Source organism: Parus major, chromosome 2 (assembly GCF_001522545.3).
Source record: "Parus major isolate Abel chromosome 2, Parus_major1.1, whole genome shotgun sequence".
Taxonomy (NCBI): domain Eukaryota; kingdom Metazoa; phylum Chordata; class Aves; order Passeriformes; family Paridae; genus Parus; species Parus major.
Window position 1 is genome coordinate 27174636 of NC_031769.1, and position 17928 is coordinate 27192563.

The following is a 17928-nucleotide window of genomic DNA, read 5'->3' on the forward strand; positions in this document are numbered from 1 at the left end:
ACCAGAAAAACGTTCTCTGTTTGCAGCGAGGATGGCTGATTTTTTTATAACACCCCTGCTAGTGCGCTGGGGACAGAAGCAAAAGGGACTCCGGGTAAGTTTGTTTTACAGGCGTGTTAAAACGCCTAACTGGAGGGCGGCCAGGCCGGCCCCGGGAGCCGCTGGAAGGGGTGGGACAGGCGCATCCCGGCTCCGCACCCGCCCGGGCCGGCCCCGCCCTGTGCCCGGCGATATAAAGCGGGCCGTGCGGGCTCTCCGCGATCTCACCGCCTCCAGCCATGGCCCCCGAGCGGCCCCCGCCGGCGTTCGCCGAGGCCGGGCAGCAGAGTGGGCTGCAGGTGTGGCGCGTCGAGCGGCTGGAGCTGGTGCCGGTGCCCCCGAGCCGCCACGGCGATTTCTTCGTCGGGGACGCGTACCTGGTGCTGCGCACGGAGCGCCGCGGGGCCAGCGTCGCCTACCGCCTGCACTACTGGCTCGGTAGGAGCGGGCGGGAGCCGCGGGCGGGCCGGGGACAGCCCGCAGTGCCCACCCTGCTGCTGAAGGGCTGGCCGGGCTCCAGGGCATCGCGGACAGGGCTTTCCCTGCCCTACTCCCTAAGGCTGCGGGTGCGAGGCTTCCAAGAGGGGTACTCGAGGCGGAGGCAGAAGTGGGGCTGCCACCAAGGATCAGGGTGGTGCCAGGCGTCATCCCTTCCGATGCTGAGGGACTAAGTGATGGGACACTGGGGTATGGCAGAAAGGGGAGAGCTTGATCGCTTCGTGGTGTTAGCTTGGAAGAGTACAGAAGTGTTAAAGTCAGCTCTTGGCTGCACCCGGCAGAGGTTCTGGAGTGAAATCCTGCCTTTGCTCACATGAAGAGTTTTCTTGCCTTTGTCTCCGTCTGGATGAAAATGGCCTCTCTTGGCCATCTCCCTGTGGTGTTGTAGCCCTAGTTAGTGTCTGGGTGTGCCTTTTCCAGCTAGATTAATTTTGCTTTCTGATGCTACAGGGATCACATGCAAAGACCAAGTATTCTTTGCAGCCTCTAATATCAATCTGACAGCCTCCTGGGATTGGAACCAGGCTGGTGGCTTGTGCCTTCCACTTTGACTAGCCCACTTTACATCTAAATTGAAGCCTGACAGAGGGTTGTGTTTTATGTGACTTCCTCGTCTCCTGGTGGTTTCATGTGACTTCCCTCTGGCCACAGAGTCATCCTGCCACAAGTGGTTGCTGTTTAGCTGCCTGAAACTTACTACTTTTTTCTTGTGTCACCAACAAGTTTGTGTTTTAGGCAATCATCTGAATGAATGCACGTAAAGATACGTGTATTAATGTTAACGTGCTTGAGTTGCTGCAGTTCTCATTGTACTTTTGCATGCATTCAAAAACAGTTGCAGATAAAGCTGGGATTGTTTCTGCATAAATGTTTGAGCGCTGAATTTTGCATGTCTTCGGAGTTTTCCAGCTGGCAAGCAGGGCAGTGTCTGCCTTTGGTAAGAGTATAATCATAGATGGCAGTGTGAATGAATTTTTGGCAGAGACTTTTCTGTCAGCAGTGCTGCTAATTAGTAGCAGGGTTTGGCTGTGTAGACCTTTGTTAATGAAGCTGGAACTACTCGTGTCTTAGTGAAGGTCTGCTAGACTCATCACAGGGATTGATGTAAGGACTGTTTGCAGCTCTTGGGTAGGAAAGGTAGAACAGTGACTGATGCAGCAGTTAAAACCTCATTGCTGGTGACTGAAGAGCTTTAGCTGTACACATTGATGCATATTTTGTGCTGATCTGGTGCTATCTAGATAGTCTAAATGGCTTCAGGTGATTCTGGGCACCCACTGTTGTGCAGCTGGCAAGGTGGCAGCAGGGAGGCTCACTGCTGGCAAATCCCTTCCTGCTTGCAAAATACTTCAGCAAAATCTGAAGCACTGAAGAAAAATCTAAAGCGCTGCTGTGTTCTTAATGGCAAGAGGAGACCAGGACTTCAAACAAGGTGTATTGGGACGGCCAGTCACACTCAGAACCACAGAATCATTTTGGGTTTTTAACTGATTCACACTGCTGTTATGTACACCAAACTCTTCCCTTGTAAGCAAAGACTCTACAGCCTGCTGGCCAGGAAGATCACAAATAGGGTCTTTCTGAAGACTTCTCAGAAGTGTCTCTGGATAGCTGCATCAGTCACTATCACTCAAACTTTGGGATATAAAGAAGGAATTCTTTAGATGGGGGAAACACTACAGACTTTGGCCTTAGGTACTTACAAGGGCCTTGCCATTTGGTGACACAGTCCAACTCCTGCTTGTCATCTGTAGTATGTTAATGTGGCAGCTGCATACAGTGGCCGTGAGTGTGAACAGTCTGACCAGCAAAAAAGACCCCCAACATCAAATTTTCCTATTACATAGTGGTAAAGGTCCTCCTAATTCCTTGCTCTAGGCACACCCCAGGGGTTAAAAGAAGGTCTGGGAGACCTTGGAAGACCATGGGATAATGGTCTGTGACCTCAGTGTGCTGACAGTCTTCATCTGTGACTGGCATCTTACAGGTGAAGTGACCCCACAGTTGTTCTGCCATGCTGAAGCTTCCTATGGGAAATCCACTGTTTTTCCAAGTATCTCACATACACTGAGATGCTGGTGAGGTTGGATAATTTCTGAGCAAGCTAACCTGGGTGTATCAACATTGTTGGCATGGCCAAGCAATCAGTGTGGATTTGTTTTGCTGCAGCTGTATCCACTTCTAAGGTTGCTCAGACATCCTGACTCAGTTGTCTCTACTGGCACTTGAGGGATGCCTTAGCAGTTGCACTAATCCTAAGGGAGCTGTCTGGACTTGAAACTTGAATCATTAATGGAAACAGCATGCGCTGTGCCAGTATGAAACTACTTGCTGTGAGTGAGATTGGCTATACCCCACTTAGTATCTTTAATAAAATCACTCATGGTGTTCTAACTATTTTTTAGCCCTTGTCCCCAGACATGAAGTCATAAGATCTGTCCATGTGAACCAGGATCTGTTTGGTAAAAACTTGTTCTCTTTCCTTTATGCTCTGGCTTACTTATAGCTGTTTGTGCCACAGACTGCAAGGTATATCTGGTTTTCATACAAGCTTGAGTAACTTATGCTTAGACTGATGCTAACCTGATTTTTTTTTAATTGAGTTTCACTGAATATTTTATTGCATAACAGCTATGAGACCAAGTCTGATAGTAGTTCTTATCTCTGACTCAGTTCAAAAAACATTTTGCTTTAACCCTGAATCCTATTATGTAATTTTAAGTAACAATTTAGAAAGATCTAGTCTTAATGGATATGATTACCCCATTTAGGAAAAAAACAAAACACCCCTAAAACCTCCAAAACTTTACCACCAACTCTAAGGTGGTACCTTAGGTCTGAGAAAGCATATTGAATGTAGCATGGAGTAATCTGGAACTAGATGGAAGATTTCACCTTTCTTTTTTCTTCTATAGTTACTGAGAAGCCTGGTTTTTTGACTTGATTCTATTTGTGCTTTTCTTGAAACAATTAAAACTGCTGAAATGTATGGGCACAGATTAAAATCTTTGGTTTAATATACCTGTTTATAGCCTGTTTTCAGCTTGTACAGGCATCAGCACACTGGGTCAAGAGGCTGTCTTGCCACAGTCTTGGGAATAGGTCAATCCTTGAGGTACAAAATGAAGTGTGACCTTATGAAACCAGTATCTGAGCCCCAATGCTGCTTTTCTTTCTCCCAGCTGTACCAGGCAAAATATCTTTCTCGCATTATACTGTCAAAAGGACTGCTTTTGAATTATTTTAGTTTTATGGCTTGGTGAGTTGTTCTTAGAATATATGTTTTACCATCCAGACAGTGGTTTAACATGACCTTTCTTTCTTTGAACTTCAGCTAAAAGTCCAAAAGTTATGGCTGACACTTGTCATGCTAAACCAAATTAAATTATTCTTTTGTTTGAAGATTCTAAGAGAATATGGACTTCAGTATTTTTTACTCTTTTTTTCCCTTATGAATGCAGTTCTACAAATAGTCAAGAAATGGTCTGGAAGATCATGTTATTTGGTGGTGATCAAGGTTATGATTCAGTGCTTTGTTGCCACATTAACATGGGTTATACAACTTGTTGAAGGCAGTGCCCAATTGTTGCAGAAATAATTTCTCCAACAGAATTCAAAATTACAGTAATACTTTATTGACATATTTCCTCTTATTTCAGGGAAAGAATGCACCCAGGATGAAAGCACAGCTGCAGCTATCTTTACTGTTCAAATGGATGACTATTTAGGAGGAAAGCCTGTGCAGAGTAGAGAAATTCAAGGATATGAGTCTACTGAGTTTGTGGGTTACTTCAAAGGAGGAATTAAATACAAGGTAAAGAGTCTGTCAGAATACATTCTGAATTTGTATGTAACATTTCTCCCTACATAACAATCAAATATTTTTCTATGTAAATGGAGGTTTAAAAAATATTTTAATAATGCTTTGTGAGTTTAGATCTGAACTATTCATCTTAAACTGTAGGAGTCCCAGTGTTTGTACAGAAAGCAGCAGCTTGTTTGTCAGTGCCACTTCTGATACGTGAAAACCTTTTCCAATTTTTTTTTCCCCAAAATAAAGCTGTCCTGAAATTTCATAGTTGTGTGTTTAAGAGCGCTCACAGTAGGGACTCTCTGTGTCTGGGAGGTGTTAAATCTCACAGAGATAATTTCTGTCTTGCAGACCAAATATTTTTGTTCAAATGCAGAACCTAAGTGGTTAGAAACATGAATAGAGTAGGAAAGACCAGAACTTCACTTGAATCTAAAAGTGGTGCTTTTGCAGTCCTACTGCTGTTTTTTTTCTGAAGTAGATAAAGTAATCTCCCATTTTTTTAAAAAAATTTAAGCTTTTGGAAAAGTGTGTCAGTGTCTTTGTGTCACTTCCAGAAGCTGAACAGCTGAAAAGTAACTTTTTTTTTTTGCAACACCTGTAGGTTCTTTTTTAAGAATAAAGTAATGTATCTCCTGAAAATATCTCCATAGGAGAAACTCTGGGATCCAAGGCACATTCACCCTTTTTCTCCCCATTATGGATGTTTGTAACTTCTCTCTGTCTACACAACCAAGCTTTCAACTCTTCATGAGTGATGTGGCAGTGACACACACAAACTTTTACATTCTAATATTTTTTTTGTAATTTTAAGAGCCAGTTTCTGTTCCAACCCAAGGTCTGGGTCTCCCAGAGAAGTGGAGATGCAGACATCCAAGCCATTTTACATGATTATGTTTATATTTACACTCACAGATTGTAAATCAGCAGTTTGCTCTCACTTCCCCTGGTTTGGTACTCCTCGCCTGGTTGACTCTTAAGTTGCAACTATATCTTTCATAAAATTACAGAGCTGCTGTGGAATTATCCATCCATCTGCATGTATCCAGGGATTAAAACCACCTGGACCTCTGAGATTCAAGTTTGGGAAACTGCAAAAGGAGCTGCATATTTCTCTGCTTTTCCATAGTCCTTGACTTTTGTCCTAACAATGGGGTTTGGTATTGCCTCATCCTCTGAAGGAGGCTGGAGAGTGCTGTGAATCCTGTGCTCTCACTTTCTCTGTTTATCTGAAAACCCTTTGAAGGAGGGTGACATTGGCTCCCTTGGCTAAAGGTTCGTGCCTGAGTGTTCAGCAGCAGTGGTGTCTGTCTGGTCTGTGGTCAGCACCCTTAAACAGCACATGACTTTGGCTTGCACCTCACTACATAAACCATTTTTTCCACTGCTAGCTCCTCATATGTAGCAAAAAAAAGTAACTGCAGAAATCAAGCTGAAATAAAGCTGGCTGCTTTGTTTTGTTTTATTCAGGCAGGTGGTGTTGCCTCTGGATTTAATCATGTTGTTACTAATGATCTGAGTGCTCAGAGGCTGCTGCATATCAAGGGTAGGAGAGTTGTAAGAGCCACAGAAGTCCCTCTGGCTTGGACCAGCTTCAACAAAGGAGATTGTTTCATTATTGACCTTGGAAATGTAAGTATTTTCTGGAGCAAAACACTGAAAAGTAAGAGCTCCATCTCTTACAAGGTTTGAATCACCCCCTAAAATGCAAAACTGATTTTGTCATTCATGTGAACCAGGAGAAAGAACCTGCTTTAGAAAAATAGTTTTAGTGTCACACCTCTTGAAAGGTTTCAGACTGTCGTAAATGTTTCCTGAAGTGTGCACAGATTATCCCTCAAGAAACACTTCTCTTTCCCATTCCAGGTATTGGGGTTTTTCACTACTGTTGTTTGAACAACTTAAACAGTTCACCGCAAGTCCAGTCTGACTTTGGCACTCTCTACCAGATGAATGGGATTAGTGGTAGTGTTAGAGCAGAACACAAATCCAACAATTCTCTTAAAAGCATTTCTTCATGGTCATCAAACTTTGATAGTGACAGTTGACCCTAAAGAAATAGCTGCAAAAGTGATTATAAAACTACTTGACTATTTCAAGAGATCACTTGAGAAGCAATCCCGTGCTTCAAGGCTTTCTGCTGAAAGCAAGTAGAGACAGCACAGAAGAATATTGGCACATAAGATAGTTCTGCTTGCTTCAAATGGCTTAAAGTATAGTGCTGTCACCTCAGAATACATGCTAAGACTTTCTGATACTAGGAGTAGTGGCAGGTGTGTTGTCCATGCTAATTAGATGCTAGTTATCAATTTGAAATTATCCCCAACCCTGATATGCTTACATGTATAAAATGGAAAGCATGTGAAAGGAAATAGTTTATCTGCAGTTGATTTTAACTATAGTGTTTCTCAAGGAAGTGGTCAGCTGCTTCAGGATCTCAGAGCTCCCCTGACCTATTGAAAAATGGGCTCTTCTGAATTCATGGTGTGAATTTGGCTTTTTTTCTCTGAAAGCATCCCCATGCATGACAGTTCAAGATAATCAATATAGCTACTTGATACCAGTTTGTCTTTGATTTTTATTATGCTTCAGAGTCTTCAGATGGAACACCAAATAGTGTTTTTGGAATATTAATCTATTCCTTTTATGTCAGTGTGGTTTAATCATCTGGAATAGTCTAGTGATCAATATCAAATGTAATGTCTCTGTGTCACTTTGCATAGAAGACCCAAATCATCTATTCCCTTCCAGAGTTAACCCATGGGGTATGGACAGTTTGGAACTAAACATTGCCAGAAAATGCTGCTTTTGCAATAAGGCTGTAATTGGGCTTGAGTTTTCTGGAGTTAATCTCCCGTGGACATGCTGTGGATCTGGGTGCACTCCATGAATTCAGCTTGTTCTGACCCTTGTTGTGCTGCAGGTACCCAGATGACCTTGAGTAATTACTCAGGCCATGCAGCAGGCATGGCAGTGACACTGATGAAATGCACTGTGGGTGTATTGCAGTGTTGTGTATAGCTTGGGTCCTATCCCTTTTGGGGAGAGTGGTGTCACTAAGCAATTTAAATGTAATGTGGCTTTAGAGTCTTTACCTGATACTTTACCTGAATGTACTTTGGTTTTGCCTTTTAGTTTTTTTGGTGTAATGCCACCAGTTTCTGATTCACCGTTTGACAACAGAGAGGTCAAGCAGCAATGCAACACTCTGCCTTTGCAGGAAGAAAGATTAGATGTGAACAATATCTAATTTTTTCTATGGGAAATGTCAGTCAAATCACATGACTGTAACAGTTCTTGGTCTTGTCATGTCAGTTGTGTAAGAGAGATGGGTTTTTCTGGATGTACTGACAAGGAAAAAATTGTTTCAGCATCTAGATATTCATAGTCATGGGATATTGCATGAGCCAGACCATGCTTGTGGGAGATGAAAATGTATGGCAGAGTTCAGGATGAAGGTACACAAGTGGAGTACCTCTTAATAAAGGGGTGTGATAGAAAATAAAATGTCACAGGAGAAACTGTGCTCGAGTTTTATAAGAACTACATTTCAAGCTGAAATAACTGCACTTCAGATTGGAATTTTCCATGACTAGAGGCCCCATTGTAAATGGGCAAGGCTTTATGAGTCTTTACAGGAGTTCTTAATTGAATTTAAGTTTCCTTTGAAAAAATTGAAGTATTTTGGATAAAGTAGATTCCTTTACTTAACAATTGAAATAAAATTAATCTTAAATAGGGTTGCTTTTGAGTCTTGATATTTATTGCAGACCACTGCAGACTCATTGTCTAAGAATAATGGGCAGTAATTGCATAAAATAATGAGCTTATGGTCAGTGCTTTTAATGTCAGATAATTGCAGGGTGCCAAATAAGATGAATTTCCAAGATTTACTTTCCCCTTAGTCTCTTAGCTAACCAGAAGGATGGTCTCTATGGCACTGAAAATTGCTTGTGCTGTCCATTTCCTGTTATATTTTATCAAACCACTTATCAAATGTAACAAAAAATCATTTCAGTTTTCCTGTTGAGCTCAATTACTGCAGTATTTTAAACTCATGGTTTGAACAGATAATGGGAAATTATGAAAGATAATAATGAATAAGAATAAAATCATTATCCCTGTAAAGGAAATCCTAACGATAAGTAATGCCTGGATAATGCTTTAAGCAAAAAGTGTGTGTGTGAACCTTCAAGCTAGGTTCACGTATTTACATTTCAAGTTCATATTTACAGTTCAGGTTCTGATGTTTTTCTCATACCTAGATCATAGAATAGTTTTGATAGGAAGGGACCTTTAAAGGTCATCTTGATCAACTCCCCCTGCAATGAGCAGGAACATCTTCAACAAGCTGAGGTTGCTTTGAGCCCTGTTCAGCCTGGCCTTGAATGAAGGTTATTCTATCTTGATCCAGCCTTCTAAGTTATTGGAGTCAAACCTGGGCTAGAAATAAGATGAAAAAATAGTGTTTTAGCTGCCTGTCTCTTGATCCTCTCTTAAAAGTGGTTGGGATCCCATGGGGCCATGTACCATGTGCACGACCCACACAGCACCTTGGCTGATTTGTTACTAAACCACATTTACAGCACTTTAAATACCCTGCCCAGGTTTCATCTTGCCTCCTTTGAATTCTTTTGGCTGGAAGAGAAAATAGCTGCAGATGGCAGAGAAAGCACTGTCTGTGCTATGGGGGGAGTCACTACCTGTGGGAAATGTGTGAAGACCTTTTAGTCAAGCAGTATTCTGTAACACCATGAGCTGAGAGCTGTGACTGTGCTGATCTTCCAGGAGAGTGCTGGGATTCCAGACCCTGATTTAGGTTGGGGTGTTTGTTCTACATGGGATTTCCATGACACCTCTCTGATGGACCATCTCTCTGTAAGGGAGCCTTTGGGCAGGCAAGACAAGTGCAGGGCAGTTGCTGAGAAGGCTTGGAATGGAGCACACCTTATTTTGTCAGCTGCTGCTTAGTGAATTGTGTCCAGGTGAAGCTCTGCTCAAGGCTTCTCAGGAGCTGTTATTTTCTGCTGCACAATCACAGAATATGCTAAGTTGGAAGGGACCTGCAAAGATCATAAAGTCAAACTCTTTGTCCCACACAGGACAGCACCAAGAGTCCCTATGTGCCTGAAAGCATTGTCAAAATTCCTCTTGAACTCTGTCAGGCTTACTGCTGTGACCATGTCCCTGAGGAGCCCATTCCAGTGTCCAAGCACCCTCTGGATGAAGAACCTTTTTCTAATATCCAACTTAAACTCCTCTGGTACAACTTCAGGCCGTTCCCTTGGGTCCTGTCACTGGGCACCACACAGAAGAGATCAATGTCTGTCCCTCCTCTGCTCATCACAAGGAAGTTGTATCTGCAATGAGGTCTCCCCTCAGTCTCCTCTTCTCCAGGCTGAACAGACCAAGTGACCTCAGCTGATCCTCACACAGCTTTCCCTCAAGGCCCTTCCAAATCCTGTCCTGAACTATTGCTGGTGTCCCACATGAGAGGCAGGATGGGTTTGACAGTTCTTGGTGGCCTTGCACTGCCTGGCCTTGCTCTCTGCTCCACTTTACCTCCAGATGCAGCTCCCTCTGCTTCACCCCATTCTCCAGCTTCCTCCCCTTAGACACAATCCTTTTTTGTTCCATCGTCACCAAGACAATTCTCAAAACAGTGAGGAGCAGGAGGACATGGAAAATGATCACAGAAGGCAAGGGAGAAGATGAATCACTGTGTCATTTAGTAAATAACATATATACAGTTTTTGAAGCTATTTTAGTATTTATCTAGATGCCTGTGTAAATATACTGTACATGTGTATATTTCTGATAAGATGTGCTAAAGATTTTCATATCTTTTGTCAGTTTTCCTGGTTTAAAATTGGAAGGAAACTTGTCAGTATTGTGAAATTAACCCTGTGTACATTGGTGTATGCTGGTTATTTACAAAATTGGAATGTTGAGGTGTGTCAGTAATTTGGGTAGTTATCAAAACATGGAGCAGAAATAATGGGAATAACAATGAAATAAAACAATACTAATTGATCAGTTGATTTTATTGAATTCTTCCCAACTCAGTTTGGGAAGCCCTGCTGTATGAAGGCTGTCTGAAGTTGTATCCTTAGTGACCAGCAAAAATATTCTCTATGCATGTGCTTGGATAGAGCTTTGTGAAATGTAAGACTCGACTCTGATTAATCTCTTGATGGGAGAAAGCAGCAGTGCCATGAGCTAGGTGGCTGTAAAGGGCAGGCAGAGAGCTAAGCACTGCTCAGCCTTCTCAAATAAATTAAGAGTCAGTTGTTAAATAAGGGGTGAAGGGTGATGTGTGATTACAACCACTGAGGTTTGAGCTTGGGCCTGATTGCAGCTGGAAAGTTTTGTCAGTACAATAAAAGCTCTGCAGGCAGAACATCCCCCTTATCCCAAAGGAAGAGTGCAGATGGGTGAGGTGATAATTATAGCTCAAGCTATAGCTATCAAACTAAATGAAGATTGAAGGTAAACTGTACTCAGTTGTCCATTCTTCCTATCATATAGTAGTGCTTATAAACTGATCTATAAATAGCCAAAAGGTTGATGGTTTGAAATTTAAGAGCCTACAATATTCTTAGAAACAACTTGTGCTATCTAGCAATCAATGTATGTATTTCTCAAGGGCTTCATGAATCCAGATGAAAATTATGAAGTTAGAACTCAAAAGTGCGAGACTAAACAGAGTTGTCATCATGTATCTGTCAGTATGTTCCTACTAGAACACCTGACTTAGACCATGATAACCATGTCAGAAGAAGAAAAATTGCTGCCTTGCAACAAAGACACTAGAAGAAATATATCAGGCAAAGAGGCTGGCTTTTTATGACAGCTGCTTTTCATAACAACTGTTAACTTGGTATAGATTAAAGGATGTTTACAAAAAGAAAAATAGCTTCTGCTTTTTAAAGAGCAAGAGAACAGATACTTGCCTTATGATTATGACCACAGGGTATGATTCAGCATCACATTGCAACCTTAGCACAGTTTATCTTGGTGGCTTCTTTAATTTTCTTCCCTCATTATTTCGTTTAGGTGTCTTTGCTTCTCTTTCATTGGATAAAGCATTTATCCCAACAGGCATATTAATTGCTTTAATAAAGTCACTGTTATGGTATAAACAGTGCTGAAAGAGCAGATTCTTGTATTTTGCAGTCCATCACTGTACATTTCTAGTTGCTTTCTGTGGCTCTAACAACTGACTCATGTTGTTTCCATTCACATGTTTCTCCTACAACTAACCTCTTCCCCAGTTTCCCCCAGCTGAGAGTTAAACTATTGCTCATGCTGCAGCAGGGAGCTGCCAAACAAGTAGCTGAGCTTGAAGAGCTAAAGTGCTTTGGTTCTTTATTAACTTCATAGATTTATTAACAATATTAAAATGTTTTTGTGTCTATACAATGTGTATCTCGCTAAGCAAGCATCTTAATTTTTCTGTAATTCTGTGAACCCGTTAATCCAGCAGTGTAAATGCCAGCATTCTGGAAGTTGCTATAGTCTCAAAGTCATAAGATGGAGGAAAAAAAATTAAGCCCTTTGCTCCCCCCTTCAGTTAAAGTATTCAGAGTATGGATTTTTATTCATACTCTGTGGGCTGGAAAGTTTCCCCTTTCTCCCATGTTTACACAGAAAAGCAGCTGAACCAGAGATCACTGTTTAGGCTTCAAGTGAACAGGATACACATGTACCCACAAGGATTCAGTTAAGTTAGCTTTCTTCCTGATGTTGTAGGAATTCCAGATGTTTTGCTGCTTGAGCTGCTGTTGTTTAGAATTATACTGACCCCTTAATCCACTGTGGTATAGCAAGAGCTGTTCCTGGTGTATACTAGCAAAACAGGTGTGAGAGGAAAAATGAAAGGACTATGTGCATGACTGCTATATCTGACTTATTTTTAGTCTGAAAATTTGTTCCATTTGAGTCAAATGGGAGACTCCAAAGACTGGTTACAAAGACACTATTCTAGTTTTACTAGGACCAGGCTCATGGTGGCCTCAGAGGTATTCTGGCTGAATGAATTTGGAGTTTGTTTTGGATTATCAAAACTCCACAACTTTCAATGGTTTACTGTGTTGCAGTTCAACAAAGTTAGATTTTTATGAATATGTGAAATGAGAGAGTTTTTTTTTCCTGCCTGTATCAAGAATTCAACAGTCAAGAAAGGAGAAAAAGTGAATAATTTAAGGAGAAAAATATCTTCAGAAGTCTATATTAATCTGGTTGAATTCAAACATTTTTCTTAATACATATTGTCAGTTCCTTTAAAAACCCTGGATGTCAATGAACTGACAAAAAGTGCTGCATTCCAGTTACTTTTGTTTGGTTGTTTTCCCCATCATGTAGACTTTCTCTTGATTTAGCACTTTTCTGTACTTAAAAAACAACCCAAAACCATAAAAACTCCATACTCTTGTTTTAGGACTCTCTATTTCCAAAAACTTGGTATTTGAAATACGAATACCAATGTGATATGCCAGTGTTTTACAAATACTTTGCATTAAAGGCATTAGAAGTATTTCTGTTGTTTACAGTTCATATAGAAATGTTTTCCCAAATTAGTTTAATTACAGGACTAGACTTTTAAGGAGGTAGAAGGAGCTTGTGCCTTATCAGAGCAGCTGCTCACTATTGACCATGAAGAGTCTCAGCTGAGTGCCTGCCCATTATTTTGATAGTAGCATGATAAGATGTGTATAAAGCTTTGCCAATATCCATCTGTGTTCCATGGGCCTCTAGCATTGCTGGGCTTGTTTTTCCTGCTGCCTTCAGGAGGTGAGTACTAGGAGTTCTGGCTCTTTTGGGGACTCCTACATCACAGTTCTTCTCCTCTTGACCCACCTGTCCTTACAAGCCTTTCTTCTTCCTGCTGTGAAACCACCACAGTTTCCTTCTGGGATGTGCTTTTTTGCCCAGGCTCTCATCTGCTTCTGAACAGCAGCTTCTAAACCGAAGGAAAGAGAGGAATTAAAGCAATTATAACTTTGCAAATATTATTTTCTTGCTTTCAGCCCTTTAGTCTGAGTTGTGGGGGTAAAGAGAATGTAGTATGGTGTTTCACAGGAGTGAGCAGACATAGCTGAGAAGTTCTCTGGTGTTGAGTCCCTCTGCATTAGAGCTGTACCTCTGCTGCACCAAATGTTGTGGTTTAGAGGAATGAAAGACAGCATCCTGACTGACAGACACTGAGTTAGCATAAGCTGCATCATGGCAACATGAAAAGGTCCACAGTACAGATTTTAGCTGTCCCTCAGCTAAGAGTGATATTTTTTTTTTAAATTGCAGTGAGATTCTGAGAGTGTGTTCTGGGGTATATGTGGACAAAGGTGGATAGGTTTAAGGTGTATCAAGGCCTCCAAACACAGAATAGAGGCATATTAGCTTGTGATGCTTGGGTTAAATTCTTTCCTTAATTAAAGTTTAAAGTTTATTTCAATATTTTAAGGTTAATGAGACTTAAACGTTTCACTGTTATTTTCTACCTAACTGGAAGTTTCACCACAAACTTGTCCAAGTTAAGAGTTTTGAAACCTATTTAATTTGTTTTGGTTTTTAATATCTCTTCATGTAAGAGAACGGAAATCAATTACAGTAGAGGCCTGGAAATCAGTAGATACTTCAACAGACATATAGGTTAAAACACTTGCATGTTTAGGGCATGTTTAACTAGAGAAAAACAACTTCATGGATTTAAGCTTCTTGGCTTTTCCTGTCATTGTCCTGGCTAAGATCCACAGAAATGACCACAAAAGATCCAGAAAAGGGGGTATATTTTCATTTGTCTCCAGGCTAAGGAGGCAGCCACCTGAATACAGAGGTGGCTATGTGTTGGAAGGGAAAAAATTGGTTTTTATGTCACTTCTGAAATAAGTGACTTTTTTGTTTGTTTTTCCTTCTCTTGCTCTGCAGGCCATTTGGGGTTGGAGCAGGAAGCGGGAGGTGTACTTTCACAGTCCCCCTCCATACAGGGAAAAGTGCCAAGGTGCTCTTGCCCAGGGTTACACATGAGCCATGCATTATCATCCTGATGCACAGCTCCTGTACAGAAGCTAAAGGTTGGGTCATTTTTAATGTGCTATAGAAATCTCATGTGATTTGCACAAGGTCAGTCTCCAGGCCAGAAGCTGTTATTAGGAGTAAGAGCAGTGAACTGTGACACTCTATGAGTGGAAGACCAAACTGTGTCCCCAAAATTTGCAGTTGAGGAGAGAGCTCCTTCTAACCACAGTGTGCATGGCAGGGACCCAGCTTGCCTTCCTAACCTCACTCGAGCTCTAGAGTGGTCATTGTTATTCATTAGAACACATTATAATGTTATCCATGGTAACGTTTTCTCGCCCTCAGCTGTTAGTTGTCCCACTGTGATCTGATAACTGTATTGACATCAACAGACATTAATATAGGGGATCTCTCCTAGAATTCTGTTTAAGACATTTAAAAAAATAAATACTGCTGGTGTAAACTTCTGAAAATAAACTGGGCTTGGCACAGGAATTACTGATGAATGAAGCTCTTTTATTTTGAGGGGAGTGAACACTTGAAGTCTGTTTTCATTTTAATGGAAACATTTTTTGTCAACCTGCCAATTCCAAATAAAGTTAGCAAAACAAACCTAAAAATAGTGAAGGTGTAGTACAGCTAGGAAATTGTGAAAGTAGTGAGTGAGCTAAAGCTAAATATCATACTTTGCCCATAGTTGAGAACTTGATATCTCTAAAAAAATAAATACATGAATAATAAAATACAACCCAAAAGCTCTGTGACTTTTCTGAATATGGTTAGATTGACTGTATTTTAAGTAAATCCAGATCTAAATATTAGCTTTCTCAAGAAGTAGCTTTAACTTCTAAAACTTTTTCTGGTTTTAATTGTTGAAAAACTGAGTCTGCCTAGAGGTTGAAATGGGTAAGTTAAATCAGGAAGGAAAACTTCAGCTTCTCTACCGTGAGGCCTCAAAATTAGATACATTAAAAATGAGATTATTTTAGTTCAGAAGAGAAAATTAATAAAATCTAAGTTTCTGGAAGCCTCTAGCATTGAATGCTTAAGATATTTTAGTGATCATAGTAAATACATTACAATATTAGATACTTTGGGACACTTTCATGACTTGCAGCTGCTCACATCCTTCTATTTGATTATACAGTACATGAAGTTTAACTTTCAGGCTTTTAGTAAAGAATAGTGTCTTTACTCTCTAGTGCTAAAATAAGCAGATTCTTATTTCTCTAACTTTTAAAATCAGTATTTTTCAAATAACCATTTAAGATGGAGCTTGTGAGTCTCCAGATGAAGAATGTTTTCAGACACTACTTGTTGATTCAAGTGATGGTTTATGCAGTAGAAGAAAACCTGGCACATGGACCCCATAAGGAGAATTATGAAACATGCAAATTTAAAAATCTGAAATCCATTACTGTGGGTTTTTAGAGGTCCTTCTCCTTCTTCAAGTTAATTTGAAGCCTGTGGACTAGAGGAGAGTTCAATTTAGTCACTTGCTGACTGAAGGCAGACAGGGAGAATAAAGTGTGAATGTGGAGTAACTTGGGTGCAGTGGGGCCTTTAGGAGATGCTAAGAAAAGAATATGTGAATTTATTGCCCAAGAAGGAAAGGTCTTTGTAATTCGCAGTGGCAAGTCTCACAATATCCTTTGTGGTCAGTGCAGCAAAAATATTCATTTTGTAGATGCAACTACTTGTTTGAGGTTCCATTTCCAGTTACCAAAAAACCAAGAGAAGGCCAATGGGTACAACTACACACCTAACCTTTCACATGAGCAATCTCTACCAACTGCCACATCAACACTGAGATGAAGGCAATAGCTGTCTTACCACTTTCCCTAGTTCTATGACTTCTTTATTGTTTCCACAGACTGTGGGAAATAAAGAATTCCTGTTTATTGCTGTGGTATCTCTAGTTACTCCTGTTTTCTCATGTAATTGCAAATAAGCTCAATTAGTAGGATGTAGGCCAAGATGAGATTGATGCTGTGAAGTCTGTGTTGTGGAAAGTCGCCATGAATTTGGTAGAAAAGGGTGGAAGCAGTGCCTTGCGATAACAAATGTATTAAAAAAGTCTGCTCATATTGGAACATTTTACTTTCTACTCATTCAGTTCTTCTGAAAATTATTTCCCAAAGTATGAACAGATATTTTATTTTCCTGGGGAAATGTAGAAAGTTGGGTGTGAGATAAGGTTCAGACCTGACACCAGCTATGTCTCCAGATGCTGGATACTTGGTAAACTGACAGTATTTAAACCAGAGCTTAGAAGCAATTTTTTAATTTAAGCCTATAGCCAACTTGTTAAAGGCAAGCTGAAAACCTCACAGCTTTCATTACATAACATCTGCAAGTTGGAAGGGATACAGTTCTGTGAATCTGCAGTGTAATTCTGAGGAAGCTTACAGCTTTGTCTTTGGAGAGATGCTTTTGAAGGGGGGAAGGGAACAGTGAGATCACTGAGGTCTCACTGTGGGGGTTTTTTGTGTCCAGACTGGTGAAAAGTAACTGTTGGAAGTTACTTTTAGTAACTTAGTGCTGTTTGCATGCAGATGCCATCAATGTTAGCTGTCTCCTAAAAATTTGCATCTGCTAGTACTGAGAAACTGTGCTTCATCCCTCAAACCACCCTTTCAAGTAATGCTAAAGTCATTTAACATTGTGGTTAGCAGAAATAACTTGATTTTCTTTTTTTTTATGAGACATATTTTCATCTCAAATATAAGTTTTATACAGTTGTATATACAACATAAAACTAAGCCCAAGTAATTTGTTCTGTGAAGCCTCTGATTAAAATTGGCACTGCAGATGAACACAAACCACTTGAACCTTTTTAAAGCTGAAAATGACTGTGTACCTTTATTGCTGTACTATTTGAGCTATTTGACAGAATCATGTGAAGAATCAAATTACCTTCTTGCAGAAGAAGGTGGGAGGAGCAACCATCCAAGATGAGTAATTTTCTTGGACTGTCTCCTTCCAGCCCAGCCTCTAGCATCTCTGCAGCCTTTTTTTAGTAATTTTCATCAAGACTGAAATCTAAATTCTTTATTCTGAAATGCCTCAAGTTCTGGATGAATAATGGGAGTTGCCAAAACCGGGGGTCCTTGGTCTGTGTGGCTGAATCAGGTGACCTGTCTTAGGCTGGTTCTGGTGCCTCCCTTTCCTGAGAGGTGCCCTGGGAAGATGATGCATTCTGCAAAAGTTGGAAAATAAAAACTAGATTGAAAGATCTAACTGTACTTTAGTAACACATACAATCAGGATCTTCCTTGAGATTTTGAAATTAATTTGTTTCTTGACACAGGGGAGTACCAGCGCAGCTGAAGTACCATAGAAGAGGAGCTGACATATATGAAATTTGTAGTAGCAAATGTAGGAGTTTCTGGTTTTTTAATTAGCTGAAGCTCTGTATGTAATTGGGATAAAACTCGGTCAACCCAAAACTCTGGCTGTTCTGAGCTCAACTGATCTCCTAAGACATGGAAGCTAAATTGTATTACATAAATATCTTGCATATTACAGCATCACAGTATGAAATAGGTTGGAAAATACCTCTG

At 40.7% G+C, this 17928-nt stretch overlaps 1 protein-coding gene across 1 annotated transcript in view; it reads left to right on the forward strand.

The window, feature by feature from the left end:
• The first annotated feature begins 260 nt into the window (after window positions 1-260).
• The window catches only part of SCIN (scinderin), a 48164-nt gene continuing 30496 nt past the window's right edge, over window positions 261-17928 (forward strand). The window contains exons 1-3 of the mRNA XM_015618686.2: window positions 261-477; window positions 4197-4351; window positions 5819-5980. Coding sequence (XP_015474172.1) covers window positions 279-477; window positions 4197-4351; window positions 5819-5980 — 516 coding nt within the window. The 5' untranslated portion in view covers window positions 261-278. The remainder of the gene's footprint in view (window positions 478-4196; window positions 4352-5818; window positions 5981-17928) is intronic.